The 23,129-nt window shown below is 38.7% G+C and overlaps 1 protein-coding gene across 3 annotated transcripts in view; it reads right to left on the bottom strand.

Annotated features, from left to right (window-relative positions):
• Positions 1 to 21,597, bottom strand: part of LOC136885350 (inter-alpha-trypsin inhibitor heavy chain H3) — a 160,351-nt gene extending 138,754 nt beyond the window's left edge. For 2 of the 3 annotated variants that reach the window (XM_067157863.2, XM_068230393.1), the window contains exon 1: positions 21,373 to 21,597. In XM_067157863.2, coding sequence (XP_067013964.2) covers positions 21,373 to 21,543 — 171 coding nt within the window. In that variant the 5' untranslated portion in view covers positions 21,544 to 21,597. The remainder of the gene's footprint in view (positions 1 to 21,372) is intronic. The other variant, XM_068230392.1, reaches the window with a different exon arrangement.
• Between the last annotated feature and the right edge of the window lie 1,532 nt (positions 21,598 to 23,129).

The following is a 23,129-nucleotide window of genomic DNA, read 5'->3' as shown; positions in this document are numbered from 1 at the left end:
TCCGGCAAACGCTTCCAATTCCCATATTAGCTTTCATATCTTCTCCACATGTACCTTTTTTTTTTTTTGCTAGGGGCTTTACGTCGTACCGACACAGATAGGTCTTATGGCGACGATGGGATAGGAAAGGCCTAGGAGTTGGAAGGAAGCAGCCGTGGCCTTAATTAAGGTAAAGCCCCAGCATTTTCCTGGTGTGAAAATGGGAAACCACGGAAAACCATTTTCAGGGCTGCCGATAGTGGGATTCGAACCTACTATCTCCCGGATGCAAGCTCACAGCCGCGCGCCTCTACGCGCACGGCCAACTCGCCCGGTGTACCCTTTTTTAACACCCGTCAAGTACACGTTATAATCTCCTATCTCTTCCTAGTTATCTCCCTTACCCGAATATCATTAACTCCTAGCACATCCAGACGCATCCTCTATGCTGACCCAGTGAGTTCTACTTTCTTTCCTCCATAAGCCCCGTTGATATTGACAGCTCTCCATCGAATTCCATTCCTTTCGCCAAAATGTTTCCAAGGAATCTCTGGCTTGTAAAATAGCAGTGGGATCCGTTACTCCCGTAGGTCTGAGGCTTGCTTAAAAAGGGCTCGGTGAAAATTCTGTGAAGCAGGATGCTACATTTACTCACGGAGGAGCTCTCCTCTCCGCCTGAGCAAAAGATAGGTCATGACTCAGAATATGTCCGATACGCCCACTACCATTCCATAGCAACTGGTATCCCGACTCTCAAGACCACTTACTAGGCCACTCAGCCGTTACCCATGGTCCTCGAACTAGGACGTGACTACAGTAGCCACACCACGAAAGACTTATTTATTTATTTATTTATTTATTTATTTATTTATTTATTTATTTATTTATTTATTTATTTATTTATTTATTTATTTATTTATTTATTTATTTATTTATTTATTTATTTATTTATTTATTTATTTATTTATTTATTTATTTATTTATTTATTACTCGCTAATCGGCCATCTAGGGACCACGATAAGTTTCATTATACATTCTGTGGCGTTCACTCAGTTTTTTGATCCAGTAGGTTTTCATTAGCTCTGGCACTTTGCGCCAGTTGTCCACTTCTCATTCCAAAAAATCCCAAAAGTCACGATGGTTCTTCTGTTTGAGCGCGTTATCTGGTCGGAGGCTCATTTCTTCGAGGTCTTTCTTGACGTTAACTTACCGGAGAACTGTTTTTGGTTTTGAGTCAAAATTGTTAAAAATGCGCTTTATCGAGAGTCGTCCATCCGTCGTAAGTGATCGTTTGCGCTTTGTGTCCGAGATTTTCTCTATCTTAGAGTAGATTTCTTGTCTGGATTTTCTTATTTAGATCCCCTTTTTGCAGTTTAAGCGAAGTGTGACGTGGGGAATCTTTTCTTCTAACTTAGCGAGCGCGGATTTCTGAGAGAGGATAAGGCATTCTGACACATAGAGAGATACCGGTCTTGTAATGGTGAATGTTGGTGTTTATACAGTACTCAAACCTTTACTTGATACCTGAGCTCCCTCCTGCTGCATCGGTAGACATCGGTTTTCTTCGAGATTCATGTTGGCAACCTTTGACACACAAACTATGAATCGCCGTGAAACATCTGGTGTACACTTTACGTACTAGCACTGTTGTTCTTTACACAGCAAAGCCAAACTATAGAATACATGCTAGGAACAAGATTCACATCGAGAAATATTGTATAATGTGTGTGAGATACAGTTGTTGGCTTAAGATAATAAAGGTTTAGAAAATTCCTACCGATCAATCATACTATCGATTCAATTCAGATTTCATTTCCATTCAGTTGGCAGTATTACCGGAACCGGGAGAGCTCCCTCCTTATTCCTTACCCCGTAAAACCTTGTATCAAGAAAAGTTTCGCGTACTGTAGAAAAGCCCCTTTTGTTTTATAGGGTGGACAAAATAAAATGTTTATAAGACTGACGCGAAATTGACCCTTGTTAACGAAAAGAAGAACTGCCCGTCACAGGAAATGCTGGAAGTCATGATTTCAATGCATCAGTCTGTTGCTGTCACATGTCTGGACGTGCGTGTCTCCTGCATCTCCCGAGTACGTCGCTATGCCATTACGTGTGAGTGAATGAGAGGAGCAGACGTGTTTAGTGACAAAACGGCGTAAAACGAGCTCTGTAGCGAATAAACACCGTAACTATCCGAAAAGAGTTGGAACACCAGAAAACAATGCTCGAGTGAAGGAAAGCGCCGTTTATCTGTGCAAGTGGGAATTATTAAAAGATCGTTGTGTCAAAACATTATCAAAAATGACTCCAATTTCGTATTCTTACAAATTTACTGCAGTGCATACGTTAAATCGTCCAGTTGAGTTCTGAATCAGGACTTTTGGATCCTCAGTTTTTCATTCGTTCAGATGAGGCCATTTCCAGCATCTTCAGTGATCTTCAAATACTAAAGAAGTATTAAAATTTACCTATGACGGCAATAACATTTACAGTAAAATACAAAAGTTTAAAACTAGAAAAGCAGCTGGAATTGGTAAGGTTTCGGGGGATATACTAAAGATATAGTACCATATCTGAAGTACTTTTTTAATTTTTGTTTGCATGAAGGGACTTTACCAAATGAATGGAAAGTTGCTATAGTAGCCCCTGTATATAAAGGAAAGGGTGATAGGCATAAAGCTGAAAATTACAGGCCAGTCAGTTTGACATGCATTATATATAAGCTTTGGGAAAGCATTCTTTCTGATCATATAAGACATGTTTGCAAAATTAATAATTGGTTTGACAGAAGGCAGTTTGGGTTTAGGAAAGGTTATTCCACTGAAGCCCAACATGTAGGATTCCAGCAAGATATAGCAGATATCCTGGTTTCAGGAGGTCAATTGGACTGTATCGCGATTGATCTGTCTAAGGCATTTGATAGGGTAGATCATGGGAGACTACTGGCAAAAATGAGTGCAGTTGGACTTGACAAAAGAGTGACTGATGGGTGGCTCTGCTTGTAGAAAATAGAACTCAGAGAATTAGAGTAGGTGAAGCTTTATCTGTTCCTGGAAAAATTAAGATGGGAATTCCTCAAGGCAGTATTATTGGACCTTTATGATATGTGTAAAGAAGTGGAATCAGAGATAAGGCTTTTCGCAAATGATGTTATTCTGTACAGAGTAATAAATAAGTTACAAGATTGTGAGCAACTGCAAAATGACCTCGATAATGTTGAGAGGTGGACAGTAGGCAATGGTATGATGATAAATGGGGATAAAAGTCAGGCTGTGAGTTTCACAAATATGGGGTGAAAGTTCCTTTTGGGGATCATTGTAAATACCTAGGTATAAATATAAGGAAAGATCTTCATTGGGGTAATCACATAAAAATGATTGTAAATAAAGGGTACATATCTCTGCACCTGGTTATGAGGGTGTTTAGGGGTTGTAGTAAGGATGTAAAGGAGAGAGCATATTTGTCTCTGGTGAGACCTCAACTTGAGTATGGCTCCAGTGTATGGGGCCCTCACCAGGATTACTTGCTTCAGGAACTGGAAAAATCGTAAGAAAAGCAGCTCGATTTGTTATGGGTGATTTCCGACAAAAGAGTATCGTTACGAAAATGTTGGAAAGTTTGGGCTGGGAAGACTTGGTAGAAAGGAGACGAGCTGCTCGACTAAGTGGTATGTTCCGAGCTGTCAGTGGAGAGATGGCGTGGGAGGACATCAGTAGACGAATAAGTTTGGATGGTGTCTTTAAAAGTAGGAAAGATCACAATATGAAGATAAAGTTGGAATTCAAGAGGACAAATTGGGGCAAATATTCGTTTATAGGAAGGGGAGTTAGGGATTGGTATAACTTACCAAGGGAAATGTTCAATAAATTTCCAATTTCTTAGCAATCGTTTAAGAAAAGGCTAGGAAAACAACAGATAGGGAATCTGTCACCTGGGCGACTGCGCTAAATGCAGATCAGTAGTGATTGATTGATTGATTGATTGATTGATTGATTGATTGATTGATTGATTGATTGATTGATTGATTGATTGATTGATTGATTGATTGATTGATTGATTGATTGATTGATTGATTGATTGATTGATTGATTGATTGATTGATTGATTGATTGATTGGTTGGTTGATTGATTGATTGATTGATTGATTGATTGATTGATTGATTGATTGATTGATTGATTGATTGATTGATTGATTGATTGATTGATTGATTGATTGATTGATTGATTGATTGATTGACTGAAGACGAGACTCTGGAGATAAAAAGATATTAGTTACCTAATGCATAGATTTTCACGAAACTTCGTGGGAATGTCACCTACATAACAGTAGAGATATCTGGAACATTTCTTTCATATACAATTAATCGTTTTTCTAAAATATTTTTTTTTGTTTTGAATTTTTAATTCCATTTTTCATGAAATTTAATTAACATGATAATGTAAATTCGTAATTAGGTAGATAATACTTCTTTTAAAAGCAGTATGTATAGATTTTTCTGTACATAATTTTATATAAGGAGATATATCGTACTAAAGTTTGTGTAATTTTTGCGTTCTAAAATTTTGGACTTAAAAATCCCTACTACTTGAAAAAATTCTTCAGTCAAAAATTCCGTACGCAGGTTTCTTATTATAGGTGTGGTACATATACCATACAAATTTTGTTACATTTGGCAGAATATTATGGGAGAAAATGGGATTTAAATGTAAAATTACAATTGGCAAACAAAACATTATTACAGTGATAAATTGTTTGAATCCAGCGGAATAACTTCGTGACAACAAAAAATGAACTCAATCCTTTCAATTTCAGTCATTAAAAAATCTCTCCAAAATGACCGAAATATCGATTTTTATCTCGGGAGTGTCGCCTTGAAAGCGGACAATCCCCGCTTTATTTGTCCACACGCCATATGTTCCGGATGGTTTGAAAAGGCAGGCAAGATCATAATAATTGGGGCAATGACTCATTTTATATAAAGAGGAATTGGAGATTAGAATAATTTATCAATGAAAACGTTCCATAAATTTCCAAGTTCTTTGGGAACGTTTAAGAAAAGGCCACTAGGGCGACAGTGGTAAATGCATTGATTGATTGATTGATTGATTGATTGATTGATTGATTGATTGATTGATTGATTGATTGATTGATTGATTGATTGATTGATTGATTGATTGATTGATTGATTGATTGATTGATTGATTGATTGATTGATTGATTGATTGATTGATTGATTGATTGATTGATTGATTGATTGATTGATTGATTGATTGATTGATTGATTGATTGCGAAGTTTTGTTTCACCCCGGTGGATACATTTACCGACAGACACCTTTTCTCCATAGTTTCAAAAGATATTTTCCAATCCAGCATAACGGAGGAGAGCCGTCCAAAAGTCGCTGTGTGATGCTGAATTACGCCCTTATACACTCATGTTCATAAAAACCACAACACCTTGAAAGACTAGAGATAGGAAGTTCATATTCACAGGACATGTTCATTAGTATGTTCTGAAGAAACGACTAGTATTTTAGTCACCTAGATTCGGCATGTGTCCAGTTGCCTACTAGGCACTGGGTCCTCCATGGGCACTGATAAATAATTGTTCCATGCGTCATGGCATCGACGCGTATAAAGCGCAAATGGCGTCCTGGGGTATAGCCATCACCTGGTTCCACAGTTCATCTTTGGGTCACAGCGCCGCACCCGTAGTTTCACCATATCCCACACATTTTCGACTGACGACAAGTCCGGTGATCGGGCGGGCCAGGGCAACAGTCTGACATCCTGTGACAACAAGAAGGCACGTGTTCGTGCAGCAACATGTGGTCACGCAATGTCCTGCTGAAATATGGGGTCTGGGGTGTCGTGCATAAAGTTTATGGCTACGGGTCGCAGAATGTCATTCACGTAGGTCAAACTGGTCACAGTTCCCAGGACACGCACTAGCTATGATTGTGGTTGTACCCTATAGCACCCCACACCATAAGGCCTTGAGTTGGCACTGTATGTCTTGTGCGAATGAAGACATTGTGATGCTTCTCCCGATGTCTGCGGCGAACCAAATTGCGGCTTTAGTTTCAAACTAACAGAACGTGAATTCTTCCGAAAACACTATCTGTTGTCATTCCTGTTCCCAGTGACGTCGCTGTCTAGGTAGGCTGAGAATTGAAGGACGCGCCGCTAACCCAGACCGTAATAAACGGCGACGGACTGTCACTCCTGATAGTGTACGATGTGTTGCGCCAGAGCTGAGGAGGAGGCAGATTTGCCCTGCAATGCCATTCGGATGAGGTGTCGATTTTCTCGGGGGTGGTCTGTGTGGTGCGACCATACCCACCTCGTCGTGTTCTAAGTCCTTCTGTGAACCGTTCTGTACACACCCGTTGCACTGCCGACACACTTCTTCCCACACGAGCAGCAATTTCCCGGATGGATCCATCACGTCCTCTCCTGCCAATAATGCGCCCTCTTTCAAACTCAGTCATTTGATGGTACGGTTTTCGCATACGTCTGCGAGGCATACTGCAAGTCTGCTCAAGTCACACTGATCAATTACTTTCGGTTTCTAGAGACAACGAGAAACGCAGGCACATTTTAGCAGTCGGTGGTGTTGCGCCGAGATATCGATGTGGACCTTGAACCTGAGGGCCGACATGGTTAAAATGCCAATCATTTCTTCAGAGCGTACTAATGAATATATCCTGTGAATATGAACTTTCTATGTCTAGTCTGGTTTTTATGAACATCAGTGTAGGCTGTGCGACATGACATGCATGAGTGTCAGGATGTGTAAACATCAAAGACATTTATATCATCCAGGATGGTGCATTTACCAATTTCGGAAATGCCATGCGTATCAGAAGTTTTCAAGACTTTGGCAAGGGTAACGCAGATCTCACGAATGGCATGCAAGAAGTTAAGAACTGATACCCTGCGACTTTGAAAATAGAAATTATTTTGGTTTATTTGCAATTAGCGTCAACAAATTTCGCATCGTAACCATGGTAACCAGTGTTACTCTGTACACTAGCTCAGCAGCGCCATCTTCTCACTGTGCGCTTTCTCCCTGTAACTAAGAGCTTGAGGAAATCTCGTATCAAGTGAACCTCCGTTCTAGTCCTCTATGCACAATGAATATCCTTGAACTGGCCGGAAAACGAACCCAGGGCCTTAGAATAAGAATCAGGCACGCTACCTCTACAGCACAAGGCTGGACAATACGGTGAAAATGAAAATCCACAGCCTGTTTCCAGTCATTAGACCTGCTCAGGAATGGAATGAACGAAACCCCCATCTAGCGGCGAGGATAGGAAATGTGCCGGCTGCCGAAGCCTGTCGCACTCCTCTGGGGAAATGATAAGTGACTGATAGATGAGGTGTTAATGGAGAGTGTTGCTGGAATGAAAGATGACAGAGGGAAAACCTGTGAACCCGGAGAAAATCCTGTCCGGCACAAATCTCAATTGAAATTACCGGGATTTGAACCACCGTATCCAGCGGGGAGAGGCTAGCGCGCTGCCGCCTGAGCCAAGGAGACTCGCGCTAATACCGGTAGTAATAATAATAATAATAAATAGGGCCCGGATGTTAATGACATGTCATAGTTTATTTCTTTATATTATTTGCATGGGAAATGCAAGTTAAAGCGACTAAAATTATGCAATTTTCACGGCTCATATTAAGTCATATTTTGTCTCTGTTAACGTTTTCCGTTATTTTTCGGTAATCTTTCATATTATTCTCATGTTTCTCCGTAAATATTCGTGTTTTTATCATATTTTTATCTTTTTATTCCATTTCCGAACACCTGATTTCAGTTGTCTCAGAGACCGATATTTTACATCTCCTAGTTTTTGTCTGTAATTTCTTACAATTATCTTTCTTAGAAATATATATTTATGTGAATTATGAAGGTAAGCTCTATAGAAAGAGACAGGATAGTGAGGCTTAACTGAACTCTAATTATTTGACGTAAATCAAATATGGGCCAATAACATCCTGCGATGTTGAGTGAAAATAGCAGATATAAAATAAACCGTCTTTGAGACAACTGAAAGCAGGTATGCGAAAATGAATTAAAAAGATAAAAATGTGACAAAAACACGAAAATGCACGGGGAAGTGTGACGCGTTACAAGACAATGTTGCGTAAAAATAGAGGATCGTTCCTATTTGAAAACTGAAAAACATATGTAACTTGCTATTGTAACTCTTTCTGACCGCCCATAAAAATGTGACATTTATTTCTTTGTGTGCAGAGTCGACAGTTACACAAGAACCTCATTTATCCGACCCTCACTAATCCGGATCTCCGGATCGAAAATAATAAAAATATATTTTTACTTGTACTGTATTTCTTTTACGGGATCGACTCTTCTTGAATGTCCTTTCTTCCGAGGATGGTTAAGGACAGGAACTGGAAGTATTTCGGCCACGCCCTGTCAAAGGCATCGTCCCGGCATTCGCCTGGAATTGAGAATGGGAAACCGTGGAAAACATTCCCGTAACGGCCGAGGTGGGATTCGAACCCACGCTCTTCTGATGCAACGCACTACTATTTCACTGATGGTGAATTCGAAAATAAAACCGGCGCTCCATCAGAAGAAACAATGACTCATGGAGAGGCAACAATGCAGCTGGACAAACTGATGGTCTATTTAGAATTCTAGACCGCAACCCCACCGGCAGAACTATTGTTAGTAAAACGTCTTCGTGATCGTGCTGCGCGCAAACGCTATACAAATGTAAAACAAAAAAAAATCCACACTTTTTAGTGCATAAAACAGTCGTAAATATTTAAAACATCTTATATTTTTGTACATTTGATAAGTGTATTACTGTACAACTTATGCTAACAGATTATATACCACGTACTTTATTTGTTTTTTATAGTTTTTCCAGATTATCCGGATTTTCGATTTTTTGGATCAGTTCCGGTCCCACCTAATCCGGATAAACGAGGTTCTTGTGTGCCTCTGGAACGAGTAATTAAATAAATAATAATAATAAATTTATATTATTAATTATTATTAATGAATGTTCTAGATTTTAAAAGTATATTTTCAATATAATGTTAATTCAAACAGCGGAAATTTCTTGAATATTTCGAAAATGTGACCAATAATCTTTTAAATCATATTTATTGTCATATTTTAATACATGTTTAGGTCATAAGTGCTTACATATTTCTAACTGTTGTAGGTCATAAACATCCCGGCCTTATTAATAATAATAATAATAATAATAATAATAATAATAATAATAATAATAATAATAATAATAAATCCTGAAGCACTGTATGCATCTGAAACTCTGATCATTACGGGCAGATCATTTGACTGAAGATGTAGAAAAAAAATATTAAGGAAACATTTTGGACCAGTCTGTACAGGAGGAATCTGGATGATAAGGAAATCTCGTGGCCTATACCAACACTCAAAGTAAATCTCAAACACATGTAGGAAAAGACTTTTAAAATTTTACGGACATAATCTCAGAATGAGCAATCAGAGATTGACCAAAAGAATTCTGAACCTTGCCCTATCAATGAAAGTAAGAAGCAATTGGCTGCTCGACGTTGGAAAATATCTTCAGGAATTAGGCATCACAGATGACATTGTGTTAGATCTAAGTTCAGGAAATTAGCGGACACATCATCCAAGCAGTACCAGCAAATGTCAGAAGATCGCAAGAAAAGCCACTGCGAGAAGATGTTTTGGGAGGAGAAAAATCAACGACATCAGCTACACAAGTTCAATTGCGCTCCTTAGTTGGACATAACGAAGAAAAAAAGAATACCTAGTTACTATCCGTCCATCATGTAGGTGATATTATGCAGTATGAGCAAAGTTTAGTAGTCTTTGAATAAACTGTTTCTTACAAATTTGACCTGAAAACATGTAAATTTCATGTTGAGATGCCCTACAAAGAATAATCACCGTCACCGCATCAGTCAAATACGCTGCACAATAAAACTCGTCACTAAGCAACCCTACTTTACAGCAAGCCGGACACGCTCCCGCACATCGGGATCCATTCTCTTTAAGGTCTGATTAGTCAAGTACCGACCATTAGAGGCGGCTGTAGTGTGAACAGCATTCTAAATGCCGTCTCTAGAGTTGTCTGACTTTGTTTCAACACGCACTTTGGATCTCTCAAAGTTAGACAAGCGATAAACTTTTGATCTGTTTGATGTAACGCACCGTTGGTATCTCTAAGGTCACAGTCACTTCATCCCAATAAATCATTAATATATTCCACCAAAGTACAGTCACTCAAAGATTCCCAAGCAGAGGACAAATACATCGTCTGCTTGGAGAGTACCAGTAATACTTGCACAAGCGGTGAGGGCAGGTTCCTTACACCCAAAAGAAGTGAAAACAAGTCTATAAACATTCATCCTGAAATGCTTCGTTTTTGAGTTTCTTTCTTCCTTCATTATACCCAATTGTTAGCTTGGTTTGGCGGCTTCACCTTCTTCTTCTCCTCTCAAAATCTCTTTATGAATTCGCTGTGGTGTTTTCTATCGCTGTCTTACACTGGGTTCCTTTAGCTTTATCCACAAATGTGTGGTTTGCAACCCGAATTCTAAGGAGTTTACTACTTTTATGGTGTCGTCTGTAGCGTTTATTTCCTGTAAATCCTGCTTAATTTCTTCCAACCAGTTGATCTTCGCCGTCTTTGAATTTATTATAAATAATTATAATAATTAAGTTTTTAACAAATCTATTATTGTCCACTCTACAGATGTGACTATAGAATTTGAAGCGCCTCCTACGTACGGCATCAGCAAACTTGTGTTGTGTTTGAGTCATCAGTCCATGAACTGGTTTGATGCAGCCTTCCATGCCACCCCATCCTGTGCTAACCTTTTCATTTCGACGTAACTATTGCATCCTACATCTGCTCTAATCTGCTTGTCATATTCATACCTTGGTTTACCCCTACCGTTCTTACCACCTGCATTTCCTTCAAAAAAAAACAACTTGCTTGTTGTTTTAAGGGGCCTAACATCGAAGGTCATCGGCCCCAAAAAACAACAACTGAACAAGTCCTGGGTGTCTTAAGATGTGTCCTATCATTCTATCTCTTCTTCCCGTCAAATTTAGCCAAATCAATCTCCTCTCACCGATTCGATTCAGTTTCTCTTCATTCGTGATCCGATCTATCCATCTCACCTTCAGCATTCTTCTGTAACACCACATTTCAAAAGCTTCTATTCTCCTTTTTCCGAGCTAGTTATCGTCCATGTTTCTCTTCCATACAATGCCACGCTCCAGATGTAAGTCTTCAGAAATATCTTTCTAATTCCTGTATCAATGTTTGAAGTGAGCAAATTTCTTTTCTTAAGAAAGCTCTTCCTTGCTTGTGATAATCTGCATTTTATGTCCTCCTTACTTCTGCCATCATTAGTTATTTTACTGTCCAAGTAACAAAATTCATCAACTTCCTTTAAGACTTAATTTTCTAATCTAATATTTCCTGCATCACCTGCCTTCGTTCGACTGCACTCCATTACTTTTCTTTTGGACTTATTTATTTTCATCTTGTACTCCTTACCCAAGCCTTTGTCCATACCATTCAGCAGCTTCTCGAGATCTTCTGCACTCTCAGATAAAATAAAAATATCATCGGCAAATCTCAAGGTTTTGATTTCAACTCCTTGGATTGTGATTCTCTTTCCAAATTCAGCAAACTTAATCTGTAATTTATTATTATATTTACTATTTGTTTTACGTTGCACTGACACAGATAGGTCTTACGCGGATGATTGAATAGGAAAGGCCTAGGAGTGTGAAGGAGACGGGCGTTGCCTTAAGTAAGGTACAGCCCAAGCATTTGCCTGGTGTGAAAATGGGAAACCATGGAAAACTAACTTCAGGGCTGCTGACAGTGGGATTCGAACACACTATCTCCTAAATACAAGCTGATAAATATATTATTATTATTATTATTATTATTATTATTATTATTATTATTATTATTATTATTATTATTATTATTCCAATAACCCTTTTGTGATACGATAAATCAACTTTGGTTACTTTTCTTTCCATTTAACTTTCTTCTTTTCCAAACTTCCTTCATTTTCTGAGAATGTTGTTCCTTTTCCTCGTGAGTCCATTTTCTTCCAGTTGTTAATTTCTTTCTCTCCTGAAATCCCGCCTTTCGTGTTACTTCTCTGAAACGTGTTCTGTTTTCTATCGTTTCTATTCTAATTCTAGCGTTTTTCGTATCCTTTTCAATTTCAATGAACCACGTTGGCTTAGATTTGTAACTGTTCACTAAGTTGAAGATATGTTTAGTTAGTCTATTGTTATTCATTCTATAAATGTGTCCAAAAAACTGGAGACTTCTTTTCCTCATTACAGTTGTCAGTTTTTCAACTTTTAAATATAGCTCTGTTTGATCGTAGTCTAAATTCAGCATTGTTGTTTCTTATAGGTCCAGTATTTTTCTCAAAATTCTTCTTTCAACTTTTTCTAATTTTTCAAAATCCCCAATTCTTGCAAGGTTAAGAGTTTCTAGTGCATATAAAATTTCTGGCTGGGCCACTGTTTGATAATGTCTTAATTTCAAGTTCCAGGATAGAGATTTCTTATTGTATATAGTTTTTGTCATATGAAACATCCTTTCCATTCTGTTTACTCTTGTATCTATTGCTACCTTTTCTTTTGTGTTGCTTGTTATCCGTTCTCTCAGGTATTTAAAGCAATCTGTCCGAGATGTTATGTTATTGTTAATTGTGATATTTTGAGGGGCATTAATGATGTTTGACATGAACTTAGTTTTCTTTTAATGATATTTGCGATCCTATTTTGGGCGCTTGTTTCTGTAATTCTCGTATTTGTTGTTGAGCATTATCTAATGAGTCTGCAATTAGCGCCATGTCATCTGCGAAAGCTAAACAATCTATAATGATTTTATTTGGATTTCTTCCTAGTTAAACAGCTCTAGTATTGAAGGCGTTCCTCCATTCTCGAACTACCTTCTGTAATGCACAATTGAATAATAGAGGTGACAAACCATCTCCCTGTCGTACACCTGATCTTATTTACAAATGATTTTGAGAGTTTTCGAAAAAAAATTATTTTGTACGTTGTGTTTGTTAATGTTCCTTTTAACTATTTCAATTGTTGTATTATTATTATTATTATTATTATTATTATTATTATTATTATTATTATTATTATTATTATTATTATTATTATTATTATTATTATTATTATTATTATTATTATTATTATTCTGTAATGGGTTTTGCCCTCTAAGGAGCACGTAGAACAATTATTTCGCACTGGAATTCTGGTTCTTCTTATCTTCCCAAAACTTCCTCATCTTTTCACTATGAGCTTGTATTCTCTCTTGTGTCCAAGCATCTTTGAGTTTCAAGTTCCTGGCTGTTGGGATCTTCAATGTGAAATTACGTGAATTCATTTTCTGTCTGAATGTGGTCTATGTAGTTGCCAGTGGGTCAATATTAACTTCTCCAAGGTCGCTTTGAGTGTCTACAAAACAGCGTAATTTGGTTTTTCGGGTTCCTTTAATGATGAAAAAAGTTTTTTTTTTGGTCAGTCGAGAGTCGTCCATTCGTGATATATGTCCGTAAAGTTGCATAAGCCTCTTCCGTGGAACTGAGGAGAATCGCTCATAGAATACAGTTCCTCTGAGCTTTTACGCATCCAGATACCGTCTTGAATGTCCAACTCGTTGGCTGAATGGTCAGCGTACTGGTCTTCAGTTCAGAGGGTCCCGGGTCGGGGATTTTAACCCTAGTTGGTTAATTCCAATGGCTTGGGGGCTGGGTATGCGTGGCGTATTCAACATTAGAAATCATCCTAGGTAGGGCCCTCATATTCACAGACATGCAGGTCGCCTAATAGGCCGTCTACTAGAAAAAGACATGCACCAGGCCTCTCCGGAGGCCATACGCCATTATTATTATTATTATTATTACTGTCTTGAATCTTGGGTATAAATATCTTCCTGAGTATCTGCCGTTCTATTTCCTCCATGTCGTTGATGTTGATGGTTAAGGATGACGTCTCAATTTGCCTGGTGTGAAAGTGGGGAAACCACGGAAAAACATCTTCAGGGCTGTCGACGGTTGGATTCTAACACAGTATCTCCCGAATGGAAGCTGATGACTGGACTGTATTATTATTATTATTATTATTATTATTATTATTATTATTATTATTATTATTATTATTATTATTATTATTATTATTATTATTATTATTACAAATAGCTTTACTTCGCACTGGCACAGATACGTCTTAAGGGTAATGATGGGATACGTAAGGGCTGGGAGTAGGAAGGAAGGCGTCGTGGCCTTAATTAAGGTACAGGCTGGTGCGAAAGTGGTAAAGCACAGAAAACCATCTTCAGAGCTGCCGACAGTGGGGTTCGAACTCACTATCTCCTGAATAACCCAAGCGATGCACCGACCTGCTCGGTACAACTGTGTGTAAATATGGGAGAAAGCGAACATCATGGTGGAATGATGAAGTGAGAGCAGCTTGTAAATGTAAAAAGAAGGCTTACCCGAAATGGCTCCAAACAAGGGCTTTTGAAGACAGGGAATTGTACGTAAATGAGAGAAACAGAGCGAAACAAATAATTGTTGAATCAAGGAAGAAGTCGTGGCAAGATCTTGGTAATAACTTGGAAAGGCTAGATCAAGCGGCAGGGAAACTTTTCTGGGCAGTAATAAAGAATCTTAGGAAGGGAGGAGGAAACTAAATGAACAGTGTTTTGTGTAAATCAAGTGAACTCATGACAGATCCCAGAGAATTTCTGGACAGGTGGAGGGACTATTTTGAAAATCTTCTCATCGTAAAAGAAGATCTTTCTGTTGACGTCGGGAACAACAGAGCTCATGGGACAATGATGTTGGTGAAATTAAGTTTGAGGAAGGGTAAACGATGATAAATAAACGCCATTGTCATAAAGCAGCAGGAATAGATGAAATTAGACCTGAAATGGTGAAATATAGTGGGAAGGTAGGGTTAAAATGTCTTCATAGAGTAATAAGATTAGTATGATTAGACGAAATTAATAATTGTACCTGTCTCTGAACAAGGGAACAGAAAGGATTGCAACAACTACCGAGGTATACCAGGGAAGTTTTTCTATGGTATTTTGGAAGGAAGGCTGCGATCGGTAATTGAGAGGAAGTTGCTTGAAGATCTGTGTGGTTTCAGACCACAGAAAGGCTGTCAGGAACAGATTTCAGTATGCGCCAGGTAACTGAAAAATGCTACAAGAGGAACAGACAGTAATGTTTATGTTTTATAGATCTAGAGAAAGCATATGACAGGGTACCGAGGGAAAAGATGTTCGTCATACTGGGGGACTGTGAGATTGACGGTAGATTATAAAAAATCAATCAAAGACATTTATGTAGACAATTGGACTGCAGTGAGAATTTATGGTAGAATGAGATCATGGTTCAAGGTACTTACAGGGGTCATCCAATGCTGTAATATTTCACCTTTGTTGCTCATACTTTACATTGATCACCTGCTGAAAGGTATAAAGTGGCAGGGAGGGATTCAGTTAGGTGGAAATGTAGAAAGCAGTCTGGCCTATGCTGACGACTTGGTCTTAATGGCAGATTGTGCCGAAAGCCTGCAGTCTAGAGTCTTGGAATTTAAAATAGGTGCAATGAGTATGGTATGAAAACTAGCCTTTCCAAGACTAAATTGCTGTCAGTAGGTAAGAAATCCAAGAGAATCGAATGTCAGGTTGGGAATACAAAGCTGGAACAGGTAGATCGTTTCAAGTATTTAGGATGTGTGTTCCCCCAGGATGGTAATATAGTAAGTGAGATTGAATCAAGGTGCAGTAAAGCTAATGCAGTGAGTTCTCAGTTGCGATCAACAGTATTCTGTAAGAAGTAAGTCAGCTCCCGGATGAAACTATCTTTACACCGGTGTGTTTTCCGATCTTTACGGGAGTGAAAGCTGGGTGAACTCAGCATATCTTCTTCATAAGATAGAAGTAACAGACATGAAATTAGCGAGAATGATTGCTGGTACAAACAGGTGGGAACAAGTCAGGATAGTACTCGGAATAAGGAGATAAAGGCTAAGTTAGAAATGAACTCCATGGATGAAGCTGTACGCATACACCGGCTTCGACGGTGGCATCATGTGAGGCGAATGGATGAGAATAGGTTATCTAGGAGAATAAAGGACTCTGTCATGGAATGGAAGAGAAGTAGAGAGAGACCAAGACGGCGATGGTTAGACTCGGTTCTAATTATGTAAAGATAAGAGATTTGGAACTGAACGATATCACAAATACTAGTTAAAAATAGAGGATTGTAGCGGCAGTGAGTAAATATACTTAGGCTTGCATTATTATTATTATACGAGTATATTAGGCTTCGTGGGGTTTTCCGATCAGATTTCCCTTCATTTACAAAAATCCATGCGGTCATTCTACCCCTAAACCCACCCAAATCTACGCCATTGTACGCATTAGTAAAAATAATAGGTTCATAGAACGTAAAATTCTCTTCCGTATGTTTAAATGTTATTTTCGGTAGGAGGTAATTTATGTACCAGCATATTTCTATAGTGTATTGATGTGTCAGCTTAACTGTTCCGAGTTCTCTAACAATTACTTACGATACACTATATTATAAGAGAGAAAGAAAGACAGAAAGAAAGAAAGAAAGAAAGAAAGAAAGAAAGAAAGAAAGAAAGAAAGAAAGAAAGAAATAGAGTTAGAAATGGCTGCTGGAGTAAGGAGAAATTGAGGAAACTTTATTTTAATGCTATTTATTCGGGGCGTAGACCTAAGAAGATCTTTTGCCCCTACTTCGCACCAAATATTATGAACCTGCGTGTATTTGAAAATGGCGGAAGTGTAAAGTGTTGAATGCGAGGAAAGGAACATTACGGACGACACAAACACCCAGACCCCAGGCCAGGGATATTAATCATTTATAATTAAAAAGCCCCGACCGGGCCGGGAATCGGACCCGGGGCCGCCGTGTGATAGGCGGACGCGTTGTCCCCTACACCGCGGGGCTTACTGGGAAACTTCTAGGAAATTGAATCTAGCAAAGAGATCAGCTAAGGATAACATGATGGCAAGCATCATTGGCAGTCATACAAATTTTATAAAAGAGATATGGAACTAAAGGATGTCACAGAACTAGTTAAAAATAGAGGGTTGTGGTGGCAGTTAGTAAATTCACTTAGGCGTGCAGTATTATAGGTACTTTAAGGCAGAAGCAGGTTCGCAGAAAGACATTCAAGGAATCATTAATGAACAAGGGGAGTGTGTATGTGAGGATCGTCAAAAGGCAGAAGTATTCAGTCAGCAGTATGTACAGATTGTTGGTTGCAAGGATAATATCGAGATAGAGGAGGTGACTAATACTAAAGAAGTATCAAATTTTGCCTATGATAACAAAGGCATTTGCAATAAGATGCAAAATTTGAAAATTAGAAAAGTGGGTGGAATATAAAAGGTTTCTGGGGATAAACTAAAGACAGTGGGGATGTGATATAGTACCATACCTGAAGTACTTGTTTGATTATTGTTTGCATGAAGGAACTTTACCAAATGGATGGAGAGTTGCTATAGTAGCCCCTGTGTATAAAGGAAAGGGTGATGGTCATAGAGCTTTAAAATAAAGGCCAATCAGTTTGACATGCATAGTATGTAAGCTTTGGGAAAGCGTTCTTTCTGATTATATTAGACATGTTTGCAAAATTTATAACTGGTTTGATAGAAGGCAGTTCGGGTTTAGGAAAGGTTATTCCACTGAAGCTAACTGGTAGGATTCCAGCAAGATATAGCAGATATCTTGGATTCAGGAGGTCAAATGGACTGTATCGTAATTGACCTATCTAGGGCATTTGATAGGGTAGATCATGGGAGAATACTGGCAAAAAAAAAGTACAATTGGACTAGACAAATGAGTGACTGAATGGGTGGCTATATTTCTAGAAAATAGATCTCAGAGAATTAGAGTAGGCGAAGCTTTATCTGACCCTGTAATAATTAAGAGGGGAATGCCTCAAGGCAGTATTATTGGACCTTTACGTATTCTTATATCTATAAATGATAGGGTAAAAATGTTGAATCAGAGGTAAGGCTTTTTGCGGATGATGTTATTCTCTATAGAGTAATAAATAAGTTACAAGATTATGAGCAACTGCAAAATGACCTCGATAATGACAAATAGGAAAAGTCCTCTAAGTTTTAATTACTGCGTTTATGGGGTGAAAGTTCCTTTGGGGATCATGGTAAGTACCTAGGTGTTAGTGTAACGAAAGATCTTCATTGGGGTAATCACATAAATGAGATTGTAAATAAAGGGTACAGATCTCTGCACATAGTTATGAGGGTGTTTAGGGGTTGTAATAAGGATGTAAAGGAGAGGGCAAGTCTCTGGTAAGACCCCAACTAGAGTATGGTTCCAGTGTATGGGACCCTCACCAGGATTACTTGATTCAAGAACTGGAAGAAATCCAAAGAAAAGCAGTTCGATTTGTTCAAGGTAATTTCCGACAGAAGAGTAGCGTTACAAAAATGTTGCAAAGTTTGGGCTTGGAGACTTGGGAGAAAGGAGACGAGCTGCTCGACTAAGTGGCATGTTCCGAGCTGTCAGCGGAGAAATGGCTTGGAATGACATTGGCAGACGAATAATTTTTGAGTGATGTCTTTAAAGTAGGAAAGATCACAATATGAAGATAAGTTTATAATTCAAGAGGACAAATTGGAGCAAATATTCTTTTATAGGAATGGGAGTTAGGGATTGGAATAACTTACGAAGGGAGATGTGCAATAAATTTCTTATTTCTTTGCAACCATTTAAGAAAAGGCTAGGAAAACAACAAATAGGGTATCTGCCACCGAGGCGACTGCCCTAAATTCAGTCAGTAGTGATTGATTTAACGTTGATTCTATATCAAAAGGATTCGTTTTTCTCTTCCTTCTATTTCCTGTGGTTAGCGCTTTGTGTGGATTTAGCTGAGTTTTACGGCCGGATGACTTCCCTGACACCAATCCGATGTAGAGGAACGTATTCGGGATTAAACAAAGTTAAAATCCCCGACCCAGCCAGGAAGGAAATCCGGGACCCTTTAATCCGAAAGCTAGTATGCTGATTAATCACTCAAATTGCAGTGAATTTTATCTGGTACGGTGAGTGATGGTGTTGAATCAATCAATCAATCAATCAATCAATCAATCAGTATTGATATGCAATTAAGGCATTCACCCAGGTGGCAGATTTCCTATCTGTTGTGTTCCTAGCTTTTTCTTAAATGATTTGAAAGAAGTTGGAAATTTATCCAAAATCTTCCCTGATAAATGTTTCCAATTCCTAACTCCCTTCCTAATAAACAAATATTTGCCGCAATTTGTCCTCTTGAAGTTTCTACTTTATCTTCATATTGCCATCTTTCCACTTTTAAAAACACCACTTAGCCTATTTTGTCCACTAATGTCATTCCACACCATTTCTCCCGTGACAACTCGGAACATACCGCTTAGTCGAACGTCTCTTCTCCTTACTCCCAAGTTTTCCCATCCCAAACTTTGCAATAGTTTCGTAAAACTACTCCTATGCCGGAAATCACCCAGAACAAATGTTGCTGTTTTCCTTTGGATTTTTGCCAGTTCTCGTATCAAGTAGTCCTGTTGTGCATGGGGTCTTATCTGAGACGTATACGCCCCCTTCTTACAACCCTTTCTTTCTTTCTTTCTTTCTTTCTTTCTTTCTTTCTTTTTATTAATCCACTTACCCTCCAGGGTAAGTTTTTCTCTCGGACACAGCGAGGGATCCCACCTCTACCTTCTCAATGGCAGTGTCGTGAAACCTGAGACTTTGGGTCGGGAGATACAACGGGGAAGGAGGACCAGTACCTCACCTAGGTGTCTTCACCTGATATGCTGAATAGGGATCTTGTGGTATTATTATTATTATTATTATTATTATTATTATTATTATTATTATTATTATTATTATTATTATTATTATTATTATTATTATTATTATTGTGCCTTTGCTGGCAGGACCTAGTGTTTACAGTGCACTACGTCTTCTGGTATAGGCTAGAGCAATTTTGTTACTCTCATTAATCTGTCTCTGTCTTTTCCTTGGCTTTGACAATATGAAAGTGACTGAGGTATGAGCGATCCTAGTAATGCCATTCCTTCTGCAGCCAGTCCCTGTTATGAATGGTGTGAAAATGTTGCTCATAGACTCAGTTGGTGCATGAATTTCAGTGGGCTTGGCAGACTGATATGTAATAGCAACTTCTGGTTCGGTGAGGAAAGCAACGGGAAACTAACTCGATCCTCATTTCCCTAGTACGCCTCTTCTGTAATGCCTAGGCCATCTGTGACAGCTGATGGCAGAGCTGTTGAGGATCCAACCATCCTTAGGGCTGAAGCCTGAACATACATTATTATTATTATTATTATTATTATTTGCTTTACGTCGCATCGACACAGATAGGTCTTTTGGTTAGGAGTGGAATGGAAACGGCCGTGGCCTTAATTAAAGTAAAGCCCCAGCATTTGCCTGATGTGAAATTGGAAAACGACGGAAAACCATCTTCAGGGCTGCCGACAGTGGGGCTCGAACCCACTATCTCCCGATTACTGGATAATGGCCGCACTTAAGCGACTGCAGCTATCGAGCTCGGTTACCAGAGACTTGCCCTCTCCTTTACATCCTTACTACAACCCCTAAACACCCTCATAACCATGTGCAGAGATATGTACCCTTTATGAAGATCTTTCGTTATATTAACACCATATATTCCCCAAAAGGAACTTTCACCCCAAAAACGCAGTAATTAAAACTGAGAGGACTTTTCCTGTTTGTGAAACTTACAACCTGACTTTTAACCCCGTTTATCATCATACCATTGCGTGCTGTCAATCTCACAACATTTCTCAAGCTCTTAGTTTCAGGAAGAAAGCGCACAGTGAGAAGATGACGCTACTGACCTAGCATAAAGGACGAACAATGCTTGCCATGGTTACAATAGTACCGGGAAATTGATAACGCTAATTTCAGATAGAGTGGTGTTAGTGGTGATTATTGTTTTGACCCCCAGTCCAAGACATATCCGTGATACAATACAAGATTCCCTAGGCCTTGGATAGGAAAGACAAAACTGATGTGCCTGACAGAAAGAAATGGAAGCAATAGCAGACTCGGCTCTGGACCCCGTGGTCGCCAACTCATGCTCCCAAGTTGAGAGTCTCTGGAGTCATTTCAGCAAGACAGACAGGGGAAGCCGTGGATGTCATCTGTCTGTGTCTGGTGTAAAACAAGAGAGAACTAAGCATGCTGTAGCTTTCATCAATCCAACAACAGAACGAACACGATAAAAAAAATTACATTTACCTGGTCATTACTATTATCTTCACTGGCTCGACGATGCCTTACACCCTCTGAATGAACTTCCTCTGGCACTACCACAAACGTATGCCTGGCGAAAGTCTTGTCCACCTGTTGAACGAACACGATAACCGTTACGAGGAACACTAACACACCGAGTCTATTACAGCCGGCCATGGTGTGTACACTAGCATTCCCTCACTGCCCCAGTGATCGTCTGCCTCCTTATCAATATGTAAATGTACTCTGCAGACCGCTCCATTACGAAATACAATGATGCGCAGTCGTCATCGCAGGTCATTGCTTCGGGTTATCATCAAAGGAAACTTGACCAGTGTCAGTTCTTGGGAAGTTCGTGGTTTAGAGGAAAATAATAACGAGAATCTGAAGAAAAACTATTTAATGCATAAAGAATTTGGCATGTCCCAAGTTCATTGTAGTCGCGTAAAAAAGAAGCCATCTCGTGCCAGGAAATAAACACGTAACGTGGTCATGTGCCAGGATGATAGCAGGCTAAGAACTGATAGTGGAAAGAGTTCACAGTTCAAAGAAGTTACAGGGGCCATAAAAGGCTGTAATGTTCAAAATGTGCATGGATTATTGACAGGAAGGTATAAATTGACAGGGAGAGATTACGTTGGACGGATGGAAATGGAAATGTAGTTACAATAATATTAATACCAGCGTAGGCTATACCGATGACTTGGTCCTAATGGCAGTCAGTATTGAAATCAGACGCGGCGCGTTCTGTCATGTCCCGTGGTTCAGGGAGCCCCCACTAAATTAGAACATAAGTGGTAGAAAATTTATCACCACCAAATTATTTGGAACATAAGTGATTATAAATCATATTACCACCGGCTATTTTGAACATAAGTGGTTATAAAGCATATTACCATGGGATTACTTTGAACATAAGTGGTAGATAACTTATAACCACTACATTATCTGGAACATAAGTGATTATAAATCATATTACCACCGGCTACTTTGAACATAAGTGGTTATAAAGCATATGACCATGGGATTATTTGGAACATAGTGGTTATAAAACATATTACTATGGGATTATTGTGAACGTAGTGGTTATAAAGCATATTACTATGGGATTATTTGGAACATGGTGGTTATAAAGAAATTTACTATGGGATTATTTTGAACATAGTGGTTATAAGGCAATTTACTATGGGATTATTTGGAACATAGTGGTTATAAAGCATATTACTATGGGATCATTTGGAACATAGTGGCTATAAAGCATATTATCATGGGATTATTGTGAACGTAAGTGGTTATAAAGTAATTTACTATGGGATTATTGGAACATAGTGGTTATAAAGCAATTTACTATGGGATCATTTGGAACATAGTGGCTATAAAGCATATTACCATGGGATTATTGTGAACATAAGTGGTTATAAAGCATATTACTATGGGATTATTTGGAACATGGTGGTTATAAAACAATTTACTATGGGATTATTTGGAACATAGTGGCTATAAAGCATACTACCATGGGATTACTGTGAATATAAGTTGTTATAAAGCATATTACTATGGGATTATTTGGAACATAGTGGATATAAAGCATATTACTATGGGATTATTTGGAACATGGTGGTTATAAAACAATTTACTATGGGATTATTTGGAACATAGTGGCTATAAAGCATATTACCATGGGATTATTGTGAACGTAAGTGGTCATAAAGCATATTACTATGGGATTACTGTGAATATAAGTGGTTATAAAGCATATTACT

This window comes from Anabrus simplex, chromosome 14 (assembly GCF_040414725.1).
Source record: "Anabrus simplex isolate iqAnaSimp1 chromosome 14, ASM4041472v1, whole genome shotgun sequence".
Taxonomy (NCBI): domain Eukaryota; kingdom Metazoa; phylum Arthropoda; class Insecta; order Orthoptera; family Tettigoniidae; genus Anabrus; species Anabrus simplex.
The sequence above is the reverse complement of the archived record's forward strand: the minus strand, read 5'-3'. Positions and strand labels throughout refer to the sequence as shown.